We start from the raw sequence: 16,105 nt of genomic DNA on the forward strand, positions 1-16,105 counted from the left end.
CTTGCAGTTTGTTCGTGAGAACGCTTCATCAACTGAGCTTATTTTGAAATGGCACATTTATTTGCGATGTGACATGCACACAAAACGACATCTATTAGAAATTGTACTGTGAAGTGGATGGACTTTTAGCTGTTTGATAACAATAGCTTTGAAATGATCTCGGTCAGGTTGAAAGACTCAAGAGACAAAGTTTTGAAAATTAGGTTTATAGACCACAACTTAAAGAAACTACAAGCGACAAAAATCTGAGAGAAACATGCAGTGCCGAAATTAGCACACCACGCCAAAAACATCAGACGAATAAAATGTTCATCGCACATTTAAGACCACAAAGCGGTCTCCAGAAAAAGCAAATTCAACAATTGTACTTGATCTTTTCTGGATGTGTACGACTTTCAAACCTCCGCTACTGCTTAAATAGGCTATGGTAAAAAACGAAAGTGAGGAATTGAGCATAGAACTTTTGCGTTTCATACAGATGCAACTAGTGCAAGGATTCCCAAACACTGGAATGTTGCACAAAATAATTGCTCGACAACTATTTCGGAACATCAAATGATTTATTTCAAAGTTACAGTAATTATTCTGTGCTCAATCACTAACAGACGTTACCAGTTCCAGATCACAGTGCGCATGCAATAAAAGTATGAAGTCCTCAAAAACGGATACCGTTCTTACAGAATAGGTTTACTCAGAGCGGTTTTGAAGGACAGGAGTTCCTTGGTAGACTGGTAAACAAGCAGTTTCATTCAAAATCAGAATCATCGTCGTCGTCATAATCATGACCTCTGATGGTCTTAGGCTTGCGTGTGACTGAAGACGATTGTCCTGCTTTTTTGACATCAGGAGGTGTTGCTAAGTCCCCCTTGTAACTGATCACTTCACTGCACCCTAATCTCCATTCCAGCATCTCAGTTGAAAAATCGTCGCAGTTGCCAAGGTCGGTGAAACCTATAATATACCCCTAGAGAAAAAAAGAAGATTTATTCAGTGTCGCATCTCAAATTGATGACTGGGAATTGTTCACCACAGCAAAAATCAACAACCGTGCCAAAAAGGATGAACTACGGTACATCAGCTAAATCTATTAATCAACCGATTCAACAAAATTTCACAGCAATAACGCCTAACGACACAGAAACTCTTGTTTTCAATACAAAGTCTATCTAGCCTAAATGAGTAAACTAGTTGCTGCAAACTAAAATATCATCGTCAATGCAAGCTGAGTTAGGTAGGCTAATCTTACATAACACGACTTGCGGGTTGTTATTAGCAGATGAGGTTTTTTTCAATTCGTTTTCGTTTCAATCAAAAAAAAATTCTAATGGCTCCTCCTTGAGAAAATCGTGGGTACGCTACTGGCTACAGTACCTTTCTTACATACTCTACACTCATCAATCTTCCATAAATACCTGAATAGTGAACGTCTCTTGTACCCAATAACCTATAACCCAAGGTTACAACTACTTCTTACACATTGAATAGAATTACTCTTTTGTATGAACTAAGTTGATAAAATTCAAAGATGACGTGAGTGTTAATAAATAAAAAAAATACAATTTCTTATATTAAACTGTACCTGAGTTTTGCTATCTTTGACGAGTGCCATGGTAGGAATAACGCGTATTCCAAGGCGCTGTGTGAGAAAAGGTGCCTTTTCAACGTCTAGTTTAATAAACTTGGTTTCTATATGCGTTTGTGCCAATGTAGAAAGGTGCTTGTCAAGAATTTTACACCTGCAATAGAAAGTAGTTTCAACTGCTACCAAATTGAAATTAGCAATTGAAGACATGTTTACACAATTGAGAAACCAGAGATAACTGAAAAAATTGAGATAAAAAAATCTTCACGAATTAAACAAAAACTTTAAGTCATTAAGCTGAATATGAGTTATTTGGTGTTTGGTAACAATAGTAGATTGATTGTAGAAAAATATTTTTTCTGCTAAACTGCAATGCACAATTTATGGTCAAAAAAAGTACAATATAAGGCTGAGCTTTAGGTTTGCGGATCTGAGGGTGCTTCTCTCAAAAATGTAATGTATGTTTGTTTATCAATATTACGGAGTCATATACGGTTACCAAGTCTCCTCAATCGTAGATCTGCTTCAGGTCATGTATCGATACCACTAGTAAATGAAGAATGATATATCAATCTACTTTCTAACACTGTGTGATGAGATGATTTTTTACAATATTATGCCAACTGTGAAATATCCCAATAATACGAAAAGTAAATCAACCCCTATATCAATCACTACTGTACAGACAAACTAGTAAATGAAGAATGATATATTAATCTATTTTCTGACACTGTGCGATGAGATGATTTTTTACAATACTATGCCAACTGTGAAATATCACAATAACACAAAAAGTAAATCAACCCCTATAATCAATCACTACCGTACAGACAAACAAAGGGGGTTCTGATAACATCAAATTAAAAATAAGTTCCCACCTTCCTTTAAACCAAAACTGAATATTTATAGTAAATGAAACAAGCAGGTTTGGCAACTATATAAATAAAATTTATTTGTAGAGCTTTCATCGCCATATTCATCAGTATATTACTCTGGAAAAGCACAAATAAAAACCATTAAAAAAGACAGTACGTTGAAGCAGGCGTCAAAAAAAGACAGTATGGTGAAAGCCTCTACAAATAAATTTATTTAGTTGCCAATTTATTTACAATGTTATTAGTTTTGCTACGCACATCCTTAAACATTAATCTTAATAAAATTTAAATCTGCAATTCTCCCTACAACAAAAAGCTAGAACAGAGGCTAAAAAGACACCAGAAACACTTTATTACTCACTGAAAGATTACATACCTGAAAGTAGTGTTCTTGTAAAAATGACAGACTACATTTTTGCTCTCTTTGCAAATTTCAAAGAAGTCTTTTTCTGATGACAGTTCACTGTAAAGACCATGTCCTTTACTTGTCCATTCCTAAAAAAAACATATAAATATCACCATAGGCGTCGATTTTTTCTTAGAAGAGAGGAATTCTGGGTGGGCGAGAGTTTTCAAACAGATTTCATTGAATGTGTACGATATGTTTGCAAATTCGCAATGGTTAGTCTTTCTCACAAAGACTGCGTTTAGCTTCGCTGCAGCAATTAAGCTTTAATAGGTTTGATGTTTGCTTTCTTGCGCCTTGCGATCTTCTGAGCGCTGCTAAACTAAACAAACTTCTTTTATGTTTTCCTTTGCGACCTAAAAAGCGCGTGACTCATGACCTGTTATCTTTAAAGTGGCGCCTTCGGATTTGCCGCAAACTGTTCGGACAGGTAACTGCTGACGAAACCTTCCCGAGCCGGAAGCTGATCGGCAGCATGCTAACGTCAAATGAAGCAGGTAGATTTCCATGGCTCATGCTGTCTTCTACAACTACCGGTGCATTGCCTGAAATATTGACTTTACCACTGTCCATCCTTGAAGCACTGCTTTCTTCATCAATGTCATCTCTACGTTCATTCGTGCTGGACGTGACTTCTTCAGCGTTATCATCTCGACGCCTTTTGGAAGCTGGTTTTTGGAATGCGCGAATAGCTGCTTGACTTTGCTTCATGTTTAACTTTGTGAGGTTCACATAATTGAAGTCGAAGATCTGGGGGCTGTGTAGTGTAGGCCTACTAACTCTCACACCCATGGGGAAAAAATGAACAAAGTGGTATTGTTATTGTGGTAAAATGGTAAAGTTTTTTGTCAATTACAATAAGAAAAAAATTTGAAGTGATATTGCTAGATTAAAGCAAAGCTGACCATCAGTTCGAGGGCCTAAAAAACGAAGCTCACGGGCCAAGTTTGGCCCACAGGCCTGCAGTTGGACCATGCTGGTCATGTCCATTATGATGTCATATTCCCTTACTTACGCTGACCCGGAACTGAAGTTTGATTGTGACATAACGAAAGTGAGACCATTTGGAGAAAAGATCAAACGTGGCTTTCTCTCACCAGGAATTGCCAGCGTGTGGCAGTTGCTGTAGCAACAACAATGCAGTGAGTGCCGCCTTTTTTTCAACGCAGCGTTGTTGCGGAATTGCTTTGTTCTGTCGGATACCTAGCGAGAGACATAGCGTAAAACAAGAAGTTGCGCTGTAGTTGGTTGGATAGTTCAGCGTTTAACAAAGACGAAAATAGTTGTAACGAACACTTCATAAGTGTCATGAAAACAGGGTGGGCGAAACAAATTTTGCCCACCCTGTTTCACGGCAGGGTGGGCGTCGCCCACCCGGCCCACCCTATTTCGACGCCTATGTATATCACATCTATTCAAATAAAAAGCTTAGTATGTGTCAGAGGCTCAGAGCCTTTATAATACACTAGGCCTACATATCTTAGTCAATGTGCAGTGTGCACTCGTTTCAAAATGATTCTTGTAAAAACTTCATACATTACCTGTTTTTGAACTTGTGCCTTTTTCATTGCCTTTACTCGTCTCTCTCGTATCTTTTCTAATTCATCTTCATCCATGTTATCAAGGCGGTTTATTTCTGCATCAAGCTTTTGCTCAACAACTTGAGCAGCTTGCATTAACTGGTTTTCAAGCATTGCTTCCATATTTATAGCGATAATGTAAGATATATATAAGATATACAAAAATGTATCCAAATGTTCTACAATCACAAAAAAGATGTATGAACAGTTGAATATGATTAGAGATGTACCGTAGCCTACCGATTAATCAGTGACATCTACCATTTTTGAAGTATCGGTATTGGCTAAATTTAAGCGATAGTGTGGCCGACACTAACAATGTTAATAAAACTGCACTTGTTGTGGAGGTTTGTTATGTGAAAATTAAATACGTTTTGCATTTGACGTTCAGTGGAACAAAGTATTCATTAAACATTGTGTAATGTTTGTAGTCAATTTTCATATCAAGAATAAGTCAATATACTTAAGATTTAACATCAGCTCTGGAGATCTGTAAAAAATTAATCCAACTCTTGTGAACATTTTGATGCACATAGAGACTTGTTCACTACAGCTCTTCTGTTCAGTTCAGTTTATTGTTTTGCTGGCGATAACCAAACATAAAGTACATACAAATTGAGTGTCTATCAGCACAACAGGATGGTAACAAAAGACCTGTAAGGTCATCTATGTCAGCTGCCACCCTAGCCTGTTGCAGTCTAACACAGTAATAAAAAACAAAGTATAAAAAACAGATAAACAAAAACAAAGAAAATATTCTGAACGATACTTTTTTAACTGAAAAAAACACAGCAAAAAAGCTCTCACATGGATTCTCACTACTTATTGGTTGCACAATAATCACACAAATTAAATTCCTGGATCAAGCCCAATAAACAGCTGTTTACAACAGAACATGCTAAGAAAATGCCCTGAAGAAACCTTTTGTTCAAAAACAACAAAAATCTCGCTGAAGAAAACACACTGGTAGTAACCATCATAGTGTATGACTGTATGTGTAGTTAAAATGACATCCTCTGCCAATTTAGGTATGGCAAATCAAAATTTTAATTTTACAATGTAGATATATTATTAATGACCTGCTTTAGCCTGATGCTGCGAGTTCGCTGTGATAAAAGTGAATTACACTAGATTTCGGAACACTGATCCCTAATCATGTGCTTTGACCATTCGTCAACATCAAAAATGATCTACTTAGGTTTGTACAGTACTGTTATCAAAAAATTGAAACAAATTTCACAAAAAAATAACATCAACTGCGTGTTTCCGTCAGAAATCCATCAGAGTCTCTATTGATATACGGAATTCACAAGAGATTTGTACGCCTAGGCTAGGTTCAGCCCACATTTAAGCACATTTTCTCATTCCGATTCAGGCAAATCAACAAAGCAACGGTTGCTAACCGTTGCCAATTTAAAAAGGGGCTTTCTCATTTTTTCAGGAATTTTGAAAGAAAAACAGTCAAATCGATGAATTTGTACTTTTTAAAAAAAAAAATTTTTGAAATTTGTTTTGAGAAAAATATTCATAAAGACCTATTGAATGAAGTCGTGTTACGATGGTCTCATTGATATTGTGTAAAGCTGTAAACAAAGGAAGATATTGGTCACAGCGGTAAACCATAATTTCTTCGTGGGAAAATTGTAACTTAAAGTTCCCGGATCCTTTCGTCTGGCATATAATGACCGAAGAAACACACACTTGAACTTCTTTTCAAAAAGTGTATTTCTGTAAAAATTAGCCCACGGCTACCGAAAACGAGGGGGTGCAACGCGTACACCACTGAAAACTGTCACTACAGAACAGATTACTTGGATAAAAGACGGAACTTTTGTCCAGCTAGCAAGCACTAAGCCAACAGTTAAATGTGCGGCCAACTTTCAAACAATCATTTTACGAATGACCAGAATAGATATCAATATCTCAAATTCACGTAGAAAGTAACTGTGACGCAATAAATGAAAGACAATTATGAAGTCATTCCAACAGGTGTTTAAGCTGATGTAATATTTCCTGTTTAAACAGGCCCAAACAGGTCCAAACAGGTCTTATGAACGATGGTGCAATTTTGGCACATGCTTTAGGAATTTCCATGACGTAATATTCAGTAGACTTGAACGGTTTTTATATGACGTTTGATTTGGTGAAAATTGTCGGGAACATAGCGGCCCCTAGTTATGACAGTCTGACATGGCATAACTAAAAAGAAATGACGACAATTGTGAGCCAATGAATAAAAACACATGATACACAAATTGTTTGAATCACTCACGTTTAAGTTAATACGCAAATACAAAGGGCATGCAAAGAATGAACAGCAATAAGAATAAACACGACGATACATGAAATTGGTACCATAGGTACACGCTAAATGACGCTATATACAATGGTTGCGCTAATAACCGACTGTTCCGGGCTCAGACAAGGGTCGGCCACCGCAGACAAAACCAGGCTCAAACCCTAACACTTAGGTGTTCTTTACGGGGGCGAGGCACGAAATATCCCTCAACACGTAGTCTACTTTCACTTTCCCCGTACTCTCATCATAGTTGCAGACGGCAACTTTGGCTCTACGAACCACAGGCTTCCCTTTCCTAATTTGTGGAACTACCTCATGCACCCTCCCAAGTTGATACTTCCCACGTTTACCAATGTCTTGGAGAGAACCTACCACTACAAGTTGACCAGGCTCCAAATTCTCGGCCATTTTTAGCCATTTTTTCCGGCCCTGAAGACCTGGCAAGTAAAAATCGATCCATTTATTCCAAAACTGCTGAGAAAGTGACAAATTGAACCGATAATCCCTTCTTAATTGGTCACGATCATGTGGTTGCCCAACAGCATAGTATGGGTCTAAGTATGGGGTCAAAAGTGAGGCAGGGGTGATGACAGTAAAATCTCTAGGGTCGTCACTCAAAGGTACCAAAGGGCGTTCGTTCACGATCCGAACGGCACTGCCTGTGTACGTAAGCAGTTCAATAAAATTGGGCTTACGAATTGAAGAGTCCAAAATGTGAAAAAATGCGATTTTAAATTGTTTTACCATTGCCTCCCAGGCGCCACCTTGCGCCGGAGCATACGGAGGTATAAATTCCCAGTTTATCTCTCTCTGTCTCAGGGCGTTGTGAAATTCAGCTGATTCTATCAACTCGGGTAACTTCTTAGATGCTGCCTGAAAGGTACTTCCATTATCGGAATAGATAGCATTAACCTGCCCACGTAAATCTGTAAACCTTGTAAAGGCAAGTAAAAAATCACTCAGCGACAATGACGTAACCAGCTCAACATGAATAGCGCGAGATGCCATACATGTGAATAAGAGTCCCCAAGCTTTTTTGTGACTCCTACCTTCAACAAAGGTCAATGGTCCAAGATAGTCCAAGCCGCAATCAAAAAAGGGTTTCCTATGGGCAGTTGTGCGAGACAAAGGTAAATCAGACATGAGCTGCCTTATAGGCCGAGCTTTCTCAATCGCACATACACCACAATCATTAAGATACCTCTTCACGGAAGCATTACCATTAGCGATCCAAAACTTCTGTCGCGTAGACAACAAAGTGTGTTGTACTCCACAGTGCGCATTTCGATTATGATGCGACAGTACAACAAGCCTAGTGAAGGGGTGTTTCGAAGGCAAAACAATCGGATGCTTTGCTTCTAGAGAAATCTCGGGAGAATTACTTAAGCGCCCTTCAATGCGGATTACACCAGCATCATCTACACAAGGTCTGTACTTTTTAAGTGAACGCAATTCCTTCAAGCGTTCCTTCTCACGTTGCGAAGCGCCAACACTACCCCGCTTTATCACTTCCTCAAGTGCATCCGGCGATCGTTTGGTCATTAAATGTAACACATTGCCATACACGCTCTTCTGAACAAACTTCACAGTTAAGTCTAAGGCTCTATTAAGATAAGAGGCGTCCAGTTTTGGCTTCATAAAGCTACGCTTTCTCGTTTTACAGCACAAAAATTCAACAAAAGCAACCAAATAAGCAATTCTCTTTTTCATAACATACAAAGAAGGTGCGGCCTTGATCAATCTGTGAAGGCCACCCTGTCCAACGTCAAGCGACCCCTCTTCGTCACGAAGATATAGGCTATGGACAGGTACTGGAGTGGGGTTTTCTACAGATGGAATTTCTTCACACTGATAGAGAAGACTAGAACCATTTAACCACAACTCTCGAAACTCTTTCTTTGTAATAAGATTTGGCCTTGTGCCAACATCAGCTGGGTTCATATCGGTAGGGCAAAAACGCCAATCCTGGGCTCCAGATAACAATAAAATATGCTCAACTCGACGCGTAATAAACTTATTCAAACGTAAATCAGGGTTCTTAACCCACTGCAACACAGTCCGAGAATCACACCAAAAATACTTACTGCAGTCGGGCATCTTCAATGCCTCGTAGGCCTGCTTCACGAGTCTTGCTGTATTCAAAGCGGCAACAAGCTCTTTCCTAGCTATCGGCCAAGAAAACTGATTTTTTACAACAATGGTAGATTTACCCAGAACGAAAGACACACTCGGAACTCCGTTAACCAGTCTACGTAAGTAAACAACAGAAGAGAAAGCTTGATTCGAAGCATCACTAAACCCATGCAATTGATATGAAACAATATCATCTGGACTGCACACACCAGAGTTTGCAAAATACCATCTCGGTAACGAAAAATCCTTAAGCAGGTCCAAAGAGCGAAGCCACGACTCCCACTCTTTAACAAAGCTATCAGGGACCTCGGTGTCCCAATCAAACTTGTCTATCGCCAATTGCTGAAGTATAAGGCGTGCTTTTAGAAAAAATGGCGCTCCAAAGCCTAGCGGATCAAAATTTTGTCCAAGCTGACTGAGCATACTTCGGCGCGTGTGTTTAGCTAAGGGCTTTAAGGAACATGCGATACGCATCTCGTCAGACTCGGTTTGCCACACACAACCCAATGTCTTCGCTGATGGCAAAGTCATATTTTCAGTCTGAAAGTCAATGTCACGAATCAAAGGTGAAAGCATCTCATTATCCAAATTTGACAAGACAATCATAGCCTCCTTGTTAGCACTCCACTTAACAAGTTTAAACCCACGGCTATCAAACAAAGCAATTGATTCATGAGTGATTTGCTGAGCTTCCTCTAAGCTATCAGCCGAAAATATAAAATCATCCATGTACATATTATTTGCAATATTGCAGAGAGTCAATTCACCAGCACTGCTGGGATTCTGCTCGATCATTTTCTTTATAGCCAAGCAAGCGATATACGGGCTACTCTTTATTCCCCAAGGGTGTACACAAAAACGAAATGGTACCATCCTACCATTTTCAAGGTCATCATCTTCAAACCACAATATACGAAACAAATCCCTTTGCGACTCAGGTAACTTTATTTGAAAGAAGCATTTAGTCACATCAGCCATGAGACCAAATCTACCAAGCCGAAATCTAGCCAAGACATCTACCAGAGGGTTTAACAAGTCAGGACCCGAAAACATTACATCATTAACACAAGTTCCTCGAAATTCAGACTTGCCATCGTAAACAATGCGCTTTTTTAATTGTGACGTCACAAAGTATGGTAAATACCATTCAAATTTCTTGACATTTCCTGCTTCACCAGCACGCTCAATATAGCCATTAGATTTAAGATCTTTCATGGTGTCAGTAAGGAAATCACGAAGTTCAGGTTGTTTTAAAGCTTTCTTTCTTAAAGCAGCAGCTCTATCTGACGCCAACACAAAATTGTTAGGTAGATCAATATCTTCCTTCAACGGAACAGGTATCTCAAATCGACCATCTTTCAACTCAATATTCGGTTCGACAAGTTCTCTAGCCAAAATATCATTGCGAGACAATTCACAGGTTTCATTTTGCAAAGTCAAATCCTGAATGACTTTATTCAGGTCTGCTATTTCCATATCACGAGACTCAATTTTACGCTGAAAGCCAGAGATGACATCCGACTCTGAAGACGTCTGCACTCTGCACACTTTAGCAACGCTTTCAACTAAGGGTGACTTACCACCACAAGCCAACCAACCGAGAGGAGTGAGCAAAGCATGCGGTTCACTACGATTGTCACCAACACGCTCTTCTTTTGCACACATCAAATAAGCGTTGTCGTTGCCAATCAGTACATCTACAGTACTACAATCATTCAAATGAAACATATTCACGTCATGAAAATGACGGAAACCACTTAAATCTTGTTTATGGGGTAAAGTTTTAACATCGTCAGCCCAAGCTGGGTTAACCACCGAGGTTATGTCACAAAACAGTTCATTCGTCTCTAACGACTGAATGTTGAGTTTAACAAGTTCAGCACAAGTAGGTTTCTGACCAGCCAGAGTATCCATTTTAAACGACGCTTTATCATACGGTTTAAGACCAAGTTCGCACACCAAGTCACTCGAAACAAAGGTCAACTGCGAACCAGGATCATGCTGACAATACACCAACTTCGATTTGCCAGTCATTGGATTCAAAACACGAGCAGCAGTAACGCGGTTAAAGGCTGCTTTAACATTTCCAATCTTAACATTACGCACAGGAACTCTGGCACCAGCCTCATCTTTACCGACCAAATCCAGAGAATCACGTGACGTCACATAAAAATCATGCAGAAGAAAATAGTGTTTCCTATCGTTGGTAGGTCCACACTTACGACAGTTATTTGCATGATTACAGTCTCTAACCATATGCTGGCGCAAACAATTCAAGCATTTGCCAGCTTTCACAATGACATCTCTCCGATCTTTAGGTGTCAAGCGCAAAAATTCTTTACAATTAGACAAAAAATGATATTCAACTTGACCACGTGACGAACAACACAAACATGCCGGTATGTCACTACGTCTGGCCACACCGCCGCGCGGTGCGCCAACAGCAGTCGAGTACTGCGAACTCCCTGAAATCACATCATCATGGGGTTTTACCGACGTCTGCCTAACCGGACATGAAGGCAATTTTCCTTTGCCAAACTTTTTAAAATGCTGCGACTCACCAGAATCGCCCATTAGCATAATGCTAAAATCAGTCGACTTGCGCGTTTCCTCCCGTACTACAAAATCAAACAAACTCTGAAAGGTAGGTTCCTCAGTGCTACCATACTGATCACCTAAAAAGTCAAGATAACGCTGCTTAGCGTCAAACGGGAGTCGCTTAGCCAAATCCAAAACAAAACGTCCTTCTAATTTATCACGCTGACCATAAGCTTTCGCGTAAAGCAAACACTGCGACAATTCATCTTTAAACTCTTTCAAATCACTGGAAGAGATAGAAGTCAATTTGCTACCATAGCGATACTTTCTAATTTCTGGTTCTGCGAAAAGACCTCCACGAACCCCAAAACGTTGGGACAAGCGAGCTAACGACATTTCTATCCTGTCTTCCTCTGACAAGCCAGGAGTGTCAGAAACGAAATTAGCAATCGTTTGTGCAGCTGTTCTAACACAAGCTGCTTGCAACAAAGTCAAACGAGTTCCCTTAAAGGGCGAAGCTGCCATCAAGGCCATAACACGATTTTTAAAGAAGACAAATGGCATATTATTACCATCGTGACCAATCAAGGCCGCCTTATCGAAGAACGTCCTACTATTTTGGTATTCAAAAAAGCAATCCTGTTGTTGAGAACTCGATTTAGCGGGAGAAGACAAGCTATATCCCTTAAGGGGCTGAGTGGGCTCAGTCACATGCACAGCCCGATCACGATCCTCAAACACGTTAAAATCAGGAGACACGATACGCCTCTCACAACCACCCAAATTACGTGTAGCTGGGCGATCAGCAACTAGCGGCGCAGAAAACTTTGAAGGGGGCCAAGCATTACTGCTAATGGCGGCCCCGTGACCTGTACGCTCTGGGGGAGGAGATCGGTTATAATTCACAGACCTTGGCTCTACAGCCTTCGGAAGACCCTTAGCCGCGGCCCCGAGACCTCCTGAAACATCTTGAAAAGATGTGGATTGTACTGGTCCACTTACAGATTGAACAGGCGTCTGGAAAAGGTTAGGTAAATTAAACTGCGATTGATGTTCACTTCTGGAATGCCTAGAAGAGCCCTTCCTAGAGCTACGCCGGGAGCCCAGCTCAGAACGATATTCAGCTAAAACTACCTCTTTACGTTGTTCAGCCCTCAACTGAGCGTCTTTGAGTGCGAACTCAGCAGCTCTGGCTTCGGCCTGAGCTCTCGCGGCAGCCTCAGCTCGTACGGCCTCAGCTCTCGCGGCGGCCTCAACTCGTATGGCTTCAGTTCTCGCGGCGGCCTCAGCAGCTCTCGCTTCGGCCTCAGCTCTCACGGCGGCCTCAGCAGCTCTTGCTTCGGCCTCGGCTTGTATCTGGAGCTCCTCTCGTCTTAGCTGTAGGTTAATTTGTGCAACTATCCGTGACGAGCTCTCAGACATCCTAGTGCTTACATTTGAGGCGCTATCCTCAGGATGTATGTCAGCATCCAACCTATCTGAGAACTCACTTTCTTTTTGTTCGAAGTTATTTTTTAACGAGTTAAATTCGGGATCTACCCTATCATGAAGTTCTGCTAAGATTGTAGAGTTAAAAATTTTACTCAAGAGAGCATGGAAATGCCGTAATTCCTCTTCTAAAGTAGATAACTTAGATCTAAAAATTAACAGTTCCTGCTTATCACTCAAAGAACCTAGGGCTACAGAAAGTTTCCCAATTTGAGTCAAAATATCCCGTCTAAGATGCCGGGCCTCTCGAACTGACTTAGCCTCATCGTTAATGAGTCCCTCCCCAGAATGGCCTGCCCGACCGCAAAGAACATCATCAGGCTTAAACTCAGTCGAGTCGACGGCGGTCGAGTCCCTGTCACCACCGAGTGTAGACATATTAAATGTTAGGGCTAAATTTAACAATTAAAAAATTAAGTTACACAAACACACAAAATTACAGTAGTTATAAAAAACTTAACTGCAAAGACCGTAAAAAATACAAAAAGAATTTAAATGCACGATACCGTAGCTGTACGAGTATGTGAAGTCCAAACGTCCACAAAACTTGCTTGGATTCTTCCACTTGAATCTTCAAGCACAGATGGATTGCCTTTAATCTTCTTTCTTGCCAATAAATGTCAAAGTTATTTTTCTTCTGTACCAAACTGAGAAGAAATGTCTTTACTTTTTAGCTTAAAGTTCTTCAGTTGCCTACCGAGAAGAAATGTTTTTAATTTTCTTTGCTTCTTTAGACTACCAACCAACAAGATCTTCTTTTATTATTTCTTTGCTTCTAAGTGCTTCTTGGCCTACCAACTAACTAACTTCGTCTTTTATTTTTTATGCTTTTAGTGCTTCTTGGCCTACCAGCTAACAAGAACTCGTCTTTTATTTTTTATGGTCACAGCGGTAAACCATAATTTCTTCGTGGGAAAATTGTAACTTAAAGTTCCCGGATCCTTTCGTCTGGCATATAATGACCGAAGAAACACACACTTGAACTTCTTTTCAAAAAGTGTATTTCTGTAAAAATTAGCCCACGGCTACCGAAAACGAGGGGGTGCAACGCGTACACCACTGAAAACTGTCACTACAGAACAGATTACTTGGATAAAAGACGGAACTTTTGTCCAGCTAGCAAGCACTAAGCCAACAGTTAAATGTGCGGCCAACTTTCAAACAATCATTTTACGAATGACCAGAATAGATATCAATATCTCAAATTCACGTAGAAAGTAACTGTGACGCAATAAATGAAAGACAATTATGAAGTCATTCCAACAGGTGTTTAAGCTGATGTAATATTTCCTGTTTAAACAGGCCCAAACAGGTCCAAACAGGTCTTATGAACGATGGTGCAATTTTGGCACATGCTTTAGGAATTTCCATGACGTAATATTCAGTAGACTTGAACGGTTTTTATATGACGTTTGATTTGGTGAAAATTGTCGGGAACAGATATCTAAAAAACAATTATTGTCTTCTGCAGAGACATAGGCTAAACTAGGGAGAAAAACCAATTAAAATCAATACAAATCACAAGAAACGTAAAAAAAAACAACAAGGCCTAATCGTTCAATGTTTTTTTTTCTGATACAGGAGCAAACCAACCAAAATGTTGGAAACTTTTTCTGAAATCATCGTCGTCAAATTTGAGGTCAGCTGACTTCCACTGGAGGGACAGTGATCAATTCGTCTGGACTCTCAAACTTCGCAGTTCACGTTCGTCGTTCGTACTGATTCAGGTTTAAGAACTGAAAATTTTGAAAGTGTGAAGGTGAAACTTGACAGGGAAAAGCAGTATATTTGTGAAATGTATTGAGTGTATTATTTGTCAGTACCAAAGTTAAGCCTGGAAGCTTAATGTCAGTGTCACAGAAGCCTTCAGTATTGGTGAAAACAAAGTTCCGTTTGTTTCTTGTAAGATTTCTCTTTAATAAGCCTCTGTGTAATTCATAAAGTAAAAAGGTCTCGGTTGTTTGCTGGCTCAATAAAAAAAATTAAAGTAGCCTACATACTAGAGAAATCTTAAAATATAGTGCTAGGTTACCTAAATTGTTTTGAAGTAGTTTTCACTCATTTTTTCAAAGTTTTCTCTGAGATTGTGCTGACTTCAAACTCGTGGGCTTTGGCCAGATACGTAATGCTGAATAATGAAGTAGGCTACCACATAGGTTGATTTTTGGGAATGGGAATTTTGTCTTACAATAATACTGAACTGATAACATCATCTAAATGGATCAGCTGCATGGCCGAGTAGTGTAAATGTCTGTATGACGTTCAAAAGAACGTTGCTTTGGCAGTGTTACAGAGCATGCGGCTGTGTTTTGGCAATAGCACTTAATGACATGTCAAAATAAAGGCAGAAGATGATTCAAAGGTTACATGTCCCTTTGCTGCTTCCTGTGGTGTTGCATCTGTGATCGCAGTGTACTAATGTTGTCACAAAGTAACACATCTTTATCTTATTAAGTTTTTAATTACATTGAAAATACAATTAAGTACTTTCAAATGTAATAAATTACGTGCTTCAATTGTAAAAATTAAATGTTTCAATATTTATGTGCAATTGTGCATTAATGATTTTTATAGTTTGATAATATCAGAGACATGATAAAGATTAGGTTGCAAAAAATTGTTTGTACTAGTAAGTTCTTTTTTGAGGTATAAAAAGCTGCCAGCCATTGAAAAAAGTCCTTTTGCTGAGACTAATGCTGCAGTTAGACCTAATGTAGGTGTAAGAGTAATTTGGAGTACATTTTTTTACAATTACACAACAAAAAGTCTCAATTATAATTGTAAGAATGTGTAAAAATGTAAGAATGTGTAATTGTAAGAATGTGTAAAACGAGCTCATGAAAAACAACGCCTCACTTTTTTCAATAACCTCAAAGATCATCTTCAGATAATACCAGAATAACTGGAAAAAACTATGCATGATTGACGCCTAAGCCAGGAACAGGCATGGTACACAAAGAAGAAGAATTGCATTTGATCCAACTCTATTCTGTACATGCCAGGCCAGTGGCATAGCCAAGGGGGGGGGGGGGGGGGTTTGGGGGTTACAACCCCCCCCCCCCCTTTGGCACGTGTGTGACGTCACGATATTGAGAATGATGTTTTCAGTCTAAAAAAAATTGCCTAATTTTAAACAAAATTGCATTAAAAGAGCAAGTTTTGCCAATACCAAACATCTCAGCCAGGAATTAGCAACAAGAAAAC

The 16,105-nt window shown here is 39.5% G+C and overlaps 1 protein-coding gene across 1 annotated transcript; it reads right to left on the bottom strand.

Moving 5' to 3' along the window:
- Positions 1-44: 44 nt before the first annotated feature.
- Positions 45-4,618, bottom strand: LOC145782773 (thioredoxin domain-containing protein 9-like). Its single transcript, XM_082594534.1, has 4 exons — positions 4,405-4,618; positions 2,834-2,952; positions 1,580-1,736; positions 45-964 (listed from the first exon to the last, which is right to left on the bottom strand). Exons 1-4 carry the CDS (start codon positions 4,564-4,566, stop codon positions 746-748), a joined length of 657 nt encoding a protein of 218 aa, XP_082450660.1. The 5' UTR covers positions 4,567-4,618; the 3' UTR covers positions 45-745.
- Between the last annotated feature and the right edge of the window lie 11,487 nt (positions 4,619-16,105).

The sequence above is a fragment of the Aplidium turbinatum genome, chromosome 14, assembly GCF_918807975.1.
Source record: "Aplidium turbinatum chromosome 14, kaAplTurb1.1, whole genome shotgun sequence".
Classification (NCBI taxonomy): domain Eukaryota; kingdom Metazoa; phylum Chordata; class Ascidiacea; order Aplousobranchia; family Polyclinidae; genus Aplidium; species Aplidium turbinatum.